Raw genomic sequence first — 10,418 nt, 5'->3', positions numbered from 1 at the left:
TCAAAGCTGATCTGAAGAGGGTTTAGGTTCCCCCATCATCATCTCTTTCTTCACGTCAGAAATCCCTCGTTCTGCCAGAGCAGGCTGAAGCTGAAATGAGCAGATATCTTAAAACTACTGATTGATTTCAGATTTCTGTACGTTTCCCTCTCTCACCTGTGACAGGAGCTGGAGGTTCAGACAGACTCAAACTTAAGGTTCATCTTCACAAGAGTCTTCTTGGGAAAAAGGACCTAAAAGGGCACACGAGTGTGAACATACGGAGAAGAGAAACGCAAACGCTAAAACCTTTAAGATTAAACAGATGCAGTGAGAGGTTGTGTAGTGATCCTCAAAAATCATGAACAAAACTACACAAAGTAAAACAAACAAAAATACCTAGATGACATTAAATACAGGTTCACCTGCAATAGTCAAACACAAATGTTTTTTATGCAGTAAATTATTGAAAGCTGAGCGCATGCATCTGTTGAAGTTTCACATGTTCAAAAACCATAAATATCCAAATTTCAACTATTGCGAAGGCGTTAATAGTTTCCCAAAACACTAAATCTGCCTGTTTGATCACACCTTCTTCATAGACCTCCACCTCACACAGAGTAAGAATCCTTGAATTTCCAGGAATGAAGAGATTCACATATCGACCCTCCATATTGTTACATGTGTAAGTGGAGGAAACACCAGCTGGAAGGCTAGAAATCACAGCGCATCTAAAGAGAGACGGAGAAAACCTCATTTAGACTTCTAGTCTTTCTTCATATGTGATTTCAGGGTTTATTTATGGATTTTAAGCAACTGAAAGAGGGTCTCACGTGGGATTGTTGTTGCCGTTGTTCTCCAAAGAGTTTCCGATGCGAATCTCCGTTCCGTTTATTCTCTCTGGACAGCAGTCTGGTATGTTTGTGATGACAACTCTGCTTACTCTGTAAATATAACCCAGATCCACCCTCCACCATGGGTTAGTCTGAATATCGGTTGAAGAACACGCTGACCATGAATTTGTGAAGCCAGGATTGAAATCAATGGCCTGATGAGCAAACCAGAGGCCATCGGTTGACGACTGTATGACGGTTCTTCCTGTTGCCAAATTACCTGTAACGAATTACAGTTTAAGTCACTTCCGTGTTGGCTTCACGAGAGAGAGCGGGAGGTTGCCGCTTGGTCGAGTCCTGACAAAGTCTTTTTTAAGGAATATCTTTTCACTTGGCGGCTGTATCTGTAGCGCCTCCGAGCAGATATTCCCCACCAGGGGTGTCATGCACTTATTATTTTTGAGGGGGTCACGAGTGAAGGGGGAGGCCTTGTCATGTGACACACAACAGCACAGCGAAGCCTCTGTCCCACACAGTTAAAATCGTGTTCCAGGAGGACCGATATTTCGGCTGGGCCTCCTCTGGTCTAGTGCCCTGGAACGTGCGTTAATCCGTCCCTAGTCTTATGTTCAAATAGCCTTATAAAAGTTTCTATTTCAGGTCGGTCCAGTCAAATTCGCCTGGAAAGAGTTTAGACCAGGTTGTTAAGCAGCTCTGAATTACCTGGAAAAATCACATAGACTGCCATTTCACAGAAAGTAACAGTCTTTGAAGTTCCAGGAATATTCACAATCACATAGCGCCCCTCCATCCCAGGACACGAGAAGCTGTAGGTTGCCCCTGCTGGAATAGAAGAAACTACAGCACATCTGGAGAAAAAAAAAAAAAAAAAAGTGAGTTTCTGTGATTTTGTTGCTCATTATTAGTATGACTCTTCACTTGTATTTTCTTCTCTTATCGCTGAATGCATTTAATATGATTAACTCTTTCTTTTTCAACACGATGTATATTATGTAATATATGTTTTACACTATTTTTATTATTTATTATTATCATTATTATTAAGCAGCTAAACAAATGTGCAATTATTTGTCATGACAGGGAAGTGTTAATTTTTAATACAAATATATAAAACAACTTGTTTTGTCAGACATCTGGGCATTGTCATACTGTGTTTTATCATAAAATCATGTAAAATAACTGCTGCAGTGCTGCAGAACTATTAACTATTACTACAACAAGAATAGCAATGTACAGTGAAAGAATTGCAAGATTTACTAGTAATTATCTACATTTGGATATAATTGCAACCGCGTTTAAAAAATATATTTTAACACAAAAATTCATATATGTTTCTATTTATCTATTAGTCTGCACTGCTTGAACATCTGTTTAGAGAAATTGTATTTTTCTCCCATTCGAAAATGAATCCCGCATTCATGAGGGATGTATGTGTCACTCCCGAAATGTAGGGTATGTGGCTGTTAACAGCACAAAAAAAACCAAAAAACTTTTATTCCAATTCTGAAAGGATTCTATTTAGCCTAGAAAGTGCAGATAGTCGTTGCTTTAAAAAGGTGTACACTACTCGTGATCTCACAAAGTTCTTTTATAATCAATGAACCTCTTATTTACATCGTGTTACAGTGAGAGGATTCGCAAGCGTGCAGGAAAAAAAAAAAATCCGGTGTTTAGAGGTGAGTGAAGGCAATGGCCAATCACAGGTGTTCAGGAAATCAACAGATGTCTGTGATTGGCTACATTGCTCAGCACTACGAAAACACATTGCAAATAGAATCTTTCGAAGATTTCCAGAGCCCAAACACAAATGTACGGAGCCCCTAAAAGGACATGGTAGTGGAAAAAAATCTTTTTTTTCAAATGTTTTGCGTTCCCTCACAAAACTTTTGCGTTCCGTCGCAAAACCAGTCGAGTTCGGACAAACTCTTCCTATTTACTTTGCAGCTTGCAGTGGTTCATACAGCTCTGTATGTTCACAATGCAACGGTTCATAGAGTTTTATTTTGAATTTGGACTCAAGTATAAAGCAATACAGTCAGTGGTTAGTTCAAGGAACGGTTTTGGGACATTCTAAAATGCTTAATGTGGCTTAATGTTTTAAAACAGTGACATTGGAGGACCAAATTCTCGCAAGTTTTGCGAGAGAATGCTATTTTTTTCCTACCACCCCCAATTTTTTCCACCACCATGTCCCTTTAAGGGCTCCATACAAATGCGCACTGGAGCCTTTACTAAATCTGTTTGGCCAATATGGATGTATGGAAAATGGATGAGTGGCTTGAGAGGGTGAGAAAAGTGTCAATTGCGTGAGAGTTGGCGGATCTGCGGTAATGTGATCACTGGAGGCGAATTGCCTGTGTGACACGAGCTGCCATTTTAGAAAGATATAACATCAATTGTCTGATCATTAGGTAGGTAAACCAGTGTTTCCTCCACCGATCACTGCCATGCAAAAAGAAAAAAAATAAGAAAAAAAATAACAATTTAACTGATCTTTGAATGTGAGTTTTACAGTCTGTATTGAATGTGATGGAGTAAAAAAGCCATGCACTGTGAAATAATAGCGTGAAAGTCTTTGTATTGCAATAAACATAGCCTACAACATGACCAACAAACAAATTACTCTTATGATCTGCTTCTTTTTAGTTAAAAACACACAAGCCTAGTCTGATTCGGGAACAAATGACTTGTAAAAAAAGACGAGAGTGACCAGTTGGAATCAGTGAGACAAATCCTTCACTGAATCAACATCCCACTCACTTACTGAACTGCAAATACCACTATTAACATAGTCTAAACACCTGCAAATAGTCAGTATATGAAGCACACACAAACATACATATGTATGCATGAAAATACCAAAAATCTGCATATAAGAATATATCAGAGAGACTCACACTGGGTTGCTGAAAACATCTGAAGAATCGTTTCCAATCCGAATCTCTGCCCCATCTATCCAGTTTACACAGCAGATGAATCTGTTAGTGATGGTCACTCTGTTCACACTGTACGTCTTCTTCAGATCCAGCTTCCACCACGGGTCACTTTGTTCTTCTGTACGAGTACAGACGTTGTTCAACCCATCGAGAGCGTTTTGGGCACGCCATTCATAATAATCGCTGTAAAATGTTGTCGATTGATTGGCTGTTCCCCAACTTGCTATGTTCACTGGAATACGTTCAAGAGAAAACCTTACTTACAATTACAATTGTGACTCTGGAGCACAAAAGCAGTCATAAGCAGCACAGGTATATTTGTAGCAATAGCCAACATTACATTGTATGGGTCAAAATTATCCATTTTTCTTTTATGCCAAAAATCATTAGGATATTAAGTAAAGATCATGTTCCATGAAGATATTTTGTACATTTCCTACCGTAAATATATCAAAACTTAATTTTTGATTAGTAATATGCATTGCTAAGAACTTCATTTGAACAACTTTAAAGATGATTTTCTCAATATTTAGATTTTTTTACACCCTCAGATTCCAGATTTTCAAATAGTTGTATCTCAGCCAAATATTGTCCTATCCTAACAAACCATACATCAATGGAAAACGTATTTATTCACTTCTCAAGTCAAATTCTTTTGTTTAAGGGTGTCTAGATAACATGAACCAACAACAACACATTCAATTATAGTTTAGGGTCTTCTGTGTTTATTAAGTGCTTCTCTGTCTGAAAGATGAAGCTGAAAACAGACTGTAGGTCATTAAGATACGAGACATATCTTACCCAGTAAAGACAACAGACTCTTGAAGAAAACTCTCATGTTCATTTCAGGCGATTCGTGATTCTTTCTGCGTTTTGTGCTCCAGGGTCACAAATATGTATAGCCCTGCTTGGCTATTGGCCATGTGTCTGAAAATATTTCACAGCAGCACAAATTCCCTAACAAAAGATGTAGTAGTGTTTAATTCACAAAATCTCACCTTCACTTTCTGCTTTCGTCTGAACTGAGAAAAATCCTTGAAATGAGAAACACAGAATGATGCTCATTATTTAGCAACTTAAATGGATTGTTCTTATGAGCATAAGCCTTTTAGCTTCTCAAGTCAAATTCTTTTGTTTAAGGGTGTCTAGATAACATGAACCAACAACAACACATTCAATTATAGTTTAGGGTCTTCTGTGTTTATTAAGTGCTTCTCTGTCTGAAAGATGAAGCTGAAAACAGACTGTAGGTCATTAAGATACGAGACATATCTTACCCAGTAAAGACAACAGACTCTTGAAGAAAACTCTCATGTTCATTTCAGGCGATTCGTGATTCTTTCTGCTTTTGTTTGAGGAGGTTTGAATGAATGTTGTTCCTGGGAGAAATATATATGTTCAAGTTACATCAGAGTCACATGATCCTAGTTCTCCTCCCACTTTCCTTTCGGTCTGGAGCTGGAAAAAAATTTGTTTACACACACACACACACACACACACACACACACAATAATAAATAAATAATAACAATTAACACATTCAATTATAGTTTAGGGTCTTCTGTGTTTATTAAGTGCTTCTCTGTCTGAAAGATGAAGCTGAAAACAGACTGTAGGTCATTAAGATACGAGACATATCTTACCCAGTAAAGACAACAGACTCTTGAAGAAAACTCTCATGTTCATTTCAGGCGATTCGTGATTCTTTCTGCTTTTGTTTGAGGAGGTTTGAATGAATGTTGTTCCTGGGAGAAATATATATGTTCAAGTTACATCAGAGTCACATGATCCTAGTTCTCCTCCCACTTTCCTTTCGGTCTGGAGCTGGAAAAAAATTTGTTTACACACACACACACACACACAAATAAATAAATAATAACAATTATTATTAATATTTTCTTTAAATTATTATTTTTCTTATTTTAGCAACAAAACAAGTGAACACCTTTTCACTGAAAAATAATGATAATTTGTAACTTCAGTTTAGTGATTTATGATATCAAAATGTCAGTGTTATTAAAATTGTACATTATCTCTTTGGCAGACACTTTTAATGTAAAGGAAGTCAAAGAATGAATCATTCATGTTGACATGCTTACATTGAATATCAGGTGTTAACAACAATGGCAAAATCCACCAAACTGGATTGGATTGTCACCTCTCTTGAAAGAAAACTGAGGGACAATCTTCCTGCCCTGTTGAAAAAACCAGCATATGCTGGTTAGGTATGTTTTGATGCTGGGATGCTGGTTTAAGCTGGTCCTTTGCTGGTTTATGCTGGTCCTTTGCCAGCACAAACCAGCAAAAGAACCAGCATAAACCAGCAAAGGACCAGCATAAACTAGCAAAGGACCAGCAAAAGGACCAGCATAAACCAGCAAAGGACCAGCATAAACCAGCAAAGGACCAGCTTAAACCAGCAAAGGACCAGCATAAACCAGCAAAAGGACCAGCAAAAGCAGCAAAGGACCAGCTTAAACCAGCAAAGGACCAGCATAAACCAGCAAAGGACCAGCATAAACCAGCAAAGGACCAGCATCCCAGCGTCAAAACATACCTAATCAGCATATGCTGGTTTTTTCAACAGGGTGAACTACATTAAGATTTGTATTCACTTTTGTATTTAAATTCAGTGGCAGCAAATTGTACTTAAACTCTGTCGTTATTCCATGTCGTTATATTCTGTATGACCCAGTGTTGGGCAGTAACGCATTACTTAGTAACGCGTCACTGTAATTTGATTACTTTTTTAGTAACAGAGTAACTGAATTGTAGACATTATGAAAGATTCATCATGCATATATTCATTGTGTCATAAACTGTAGATGAATTGAGATGTCATCTTTTTAGAGATTATAAAAGCAGCGCTATTTGCTGGTATTCTGTCATGCCAAACCATGCACGCAGCAGCCTATGCTTGCTTTAGTTAAAAATAACAGTGTTTTTTTAAAGTTGATGCTTTAATAACAAATATTTATCGGGAGCCTTTAGGCTGGGATTTCATGTAAATTTCATGGATGTACTCACAGAAAAAAGTAACTAGTAATGTAACTAATTACTTGTGAAATAAAGTAATCAGTAATTTAATTACATTTTCAGAGTAACTTGCCCAACACTGGTATGACCTTCTTTCAGTGAAGCACCAAGGATGAGTTTTTGAAGCGAATGGGAACTGAAGCTGTACATTTTTTTTAAATAAGGGTGCCACAGAAGTGGTTTATATGACAGTTTTCCTAACCTTTATTTGGGCGTAGGCCTACTGCATGTTGTTGCCATCTTGCGTGTTGCACCAGCCATGTTTAAATTGGTCTTTTCTTTCCCATCTTACAGACTTCTCAAGATCAACACACATTTGCATTTTGTTGTTTTATGCATGGGGGCTGCCTGTCAGAGCTTCCACAAACACCGTCCTGCATCTGGTTTCTAGATGACGCAAAACTATCTTTAAAATGTGAATATTCACATTAGGAGTTCATATAGCAACGCAGTAAATCTTTGCCATTTGCATCTGCGTCTACTGCTGTTCACTTCTTAGAATGTTGCTTGTTTTTCTTGTTCACAGCAAGTTTTCTTTGAGTCGTTTGCTTAAAGCATGTTCCAGAAACCATGAATGTAAATGTAAATGTGAATGTAAATGTTCCGAAAGTGTTTATTCAGAAGAGCACGAACATGTGAGGAAGCACACCATGACTGCATCTGTACTGGCGTCTTGGGGTTTGAAAGCAACCAGGTCATCATCATGTCTTTTACATTTTTCATGTTCAAACTTCACCTACATTAATCTGCCACAAATCTTACTTGCTTACAAATGTCTGCTTAGCGTGGTTAGATCATGCCTCCACACCAGATTATTAAGATCCAGCCCCGGACGCCAGATCCCATCAGAAAATATCTGATACCAAAACCTGGGTTGCTTCTGTCATACCGCATACCAGCATCAGTTAGGGGAAATGTGTGTCTCTGACTGTTGTAGTATTATCTAAAAGGTATGAACAACATTCAGTTGCAATCACTTGGCATGCTTCACTCTGTCATTAGGTACAATTGGATTTTCAAAAAACTCACTGTGAAAACATATTCTTTACCATTTCATATTGCATGTGCTTTCACCTTTTCTAACTTGGACACTTTTGGCCATTTGTCATCTTTAGCATCTCTTGGCGTCTCAGCAACAGGGTTTCCGTGCCCTAGTATTTACTCAAGTTGTCCGACAGGTTTATCAATTTGAAACTAGAATTGTCAATTGGAGTGCACCATTCAAAATCAAATCAGATAGTGTTAATGTATATTTACATTTTTATATGTTTAGAATATCTAAAATTACTAAATTATAATTAATTATAATAATATAATTAATATATTATTATTATATATATTTTGACATTTGACAAAAGTCTTATGATTTTCATTTCCATTTCCAAAGTAATTAAATAAGCGGTTTTCAACAACTTTAAAATACATGAAAGTATGGATTTTTTTTTTTTTTTTTTTTTTTTTTTTAAATACACAGATATTAAAAAATGTTAAGTGCCCATATTTATACACAAGGCTTTTTTCAGATAAATTTGGACACTGCAACCTCAAAGATGTACATGCATTTTCATTTAGTTTGTGCAGAGAATACAAATGGTTACATCAGGACATTGTACAGTTTTGTTTTCAATATAATGGTTTCAAAATGTAAAAGGACACACTAGCTGATATGCTTGTGAACACACTAAAGAATCGATATTAAATTGATGCGTTGTAGCCAAGTATGGAGTGATCAGAGATATTCAAGATGTTAAAGCCAGTCTGGAATTCACACTAAATAAAGTGGATGGATTGATGATTGGATATAAGGATTTTGAGGTTAAGATAAGGCAGTTTGAAAAGCATATCATCAAATCAAAGGAGGAATTGGATGGATCTCGTCGAACTGGATTATGTCGAAAATCAGACGAGGAGGACAAATATTATAGTGGATGGGATCACTGATGAAAACTGGATGAAATCGGAGGTGAAAGTTCGGGAAATTCTCTCAAGTAAATTGGGACTAGATGACTCAAAAATGGAAAAATATACAGACTATAATGTCTTCAGCCAAGAAGCTAAAGTGTACAACTATTTTTATTAATGAAGGCTTTTCTGAGGCTCTTCAGTTGAGAAGAAAGGAACTACTGCCTAAATTAAGAGCTGCACGTGATTGAGGTGAAAGAGCCATCTCGAAATATGACAAGTTAGTCATCGTGCCCAGAACTGGAAATATTCGAACATAGACTCTGTGCAAATGTAGAATTATTTTGTAACTATTACCATCTCTTTGATCAAGGTTGTCAAAGAAAGGAGTAATTATTGCACATCTAAATATATGTAGCCTAAGGAATAAAACTCATGAGGTGGCGAGAATATGTGTGTTTCAGATAACGAGACACATCTAGACCCAGCTATGAGTAATCTTGTGCTCATGATTAATGGCTATAAATTGTATAGGAAAGATCGGGATAAATATGGCGGTGGAGCAGCTTTTTATATTAAGGAACATTTGGAGTGATTTTAAGGAAAGACCTAATGAACAGTTATATTGAAGCCATTTGGCTTGAGATTTCTATTCCACATTGCAAACCAATTTTAGTTGGTTGTTGTTATCGGCCTCCTAGTGCTAATGTGCAGTATTTGGATAGCATATGTGAAACTATGGATAGGGTAACAGAAGAAAATAAGGACATATTCTTACTTGGTGATTTTAATATTGACTGGCTTTCAAAAAACTGCTCATTGACAAAAAAAAGTTAAAATCAATGGCTGATGTTTGTAATCTTACACAGATTCACAGATTACTAAACCGACAAGAATTAGCACGAAGGTTAACAATGTTAGTACTTCTAGTTGCATTGACCTAGCTGACTTTGTTTCTTCAGTAGAACACAAACAGAGATTTTTAACTCAAACCGTTGCAGTCTGTCAGTCATATAATGGAAGTGAACGGAAATCACGGCTTTGAGAGTCAAAAAAACATACACAAACAAAACCAAATTAAACCCTGGTTTTCTTGCTTCCCGGCCGTATACACTTTAAGGAACTGAGAACTTCAAGGCGGCAAAGAGATATCGAGGGACCAATTGTTAATTTCTAACAGACATAGATATATATATATACGTAGATGCCTCATTAGTGACTGTTTCTATGGGCTGCAGGTATCTACTTATATATATATCTATGTCTACTATGCCAGAGCATGTACACGCGCCGGAATGGATCCGCGAATGATAGATAAAGTGCACAGGACGGACATAAGCCGAGCCGAGCGACAGATAGAGATGGCGGATAAAAAACAAAAGAGGAAAACGTCTGCGGAACGATAAGGCAAGAAGTAGGACCCGTGTAAATATCGGATCAGCTTTCCAGCTCTGGAGAGAACTCAAGGAGCGGAAGGCCTGCGATCGGACTCCGAGGTTGCTTTGTTTCTTCTCGATAGGCGAGTAACACCTTGTCTGTGCCGCAACAGCTAAAGTCTGTGTAGTACACTGTGGACAAAGTGACCATTGAAAATCATTTGAAATTTGTGTCAATACGTCATAAATAGAACGCAGCAGCAGTTTTCTGTCGTGGATTTGTCGTGTCGTGCCGCGCATCCAGTGTAGACCATAGATATGTATATATATATATAT

General features: G+C 37.4%; 1 protein-coding gene across 1 annotated transcript; it reads right to left on the bottom strand.

Annotated features, from left to right (window-relative positions):
• On the bottom strand, positions 1–5,089 carry LOC107758407 (uncharacterized). Its single transcript, XM_016576130.1, has 8 exons — positions 5,047–5,089; positions 4,768–4,803; positions 3,731–4,001; positions 1,536–1,681; positions 813–1,092; positions 509–710; positions 157–174; positions 1–90 (listed from the first exon to the last, which is right to left on the bottom strand). The coding sequence occupies exons 1-8, from the start codon at positions 5,087–5,089 to the stop codon at positions 1–3; spliced, it is 1,086 nt and encodes a 361-aa protein (XP_016431616.1).
• Between the last annotated feature and the right edge of the window lie 5,329 nt (positions 5,090–10,418).

This window comes from Sinocyclocheilus rhinocerous, unplaced genomic scaffold (assembly GCF_001515625.1).
Source record: "Sinocyclocheilus rhinocerous isolate Xijiao unplaced genomic scaffold, SAMN03320098_v1.1 scaffold624, whole genome shotgun sequence".
Lineage (NCBI taxonomy): Eukaryota > Metazoa > Chordata > Actinopteri > Cypriniformes > Cyprinidae > Sinocyclocheilus > Sinocyclocheilus rhinocerous.
This window is presented reverse-complemented; position numbering and strand designations above follow the sequence as displayed.

Excerpts from the sequence above, each read along its gene's own strand:
- LOC107758407 (XM_016576130.1), bottom strand. The coding sequence starts at position 5,089 with ATGAACATGAGAGTTTTCTTCAAGAGTCTGTTGTCTTTACTGG. Across the intron at positions 4,002-4,767 it reads GACGAAAGCAGAAAGTGAAG|TGAACATAGCAAGTTGGGGA; the intron begins GTGAGATTTTGT and ends AACGTATTCCAG. Across the intron at positions 1,093-1,535 it reads AGTCTATGTGATTTTTCCAG|GTAATTTGGCAACAGGAAGA; the intron begins GTAATTCAGAGC and ends AATTCGTTACAG.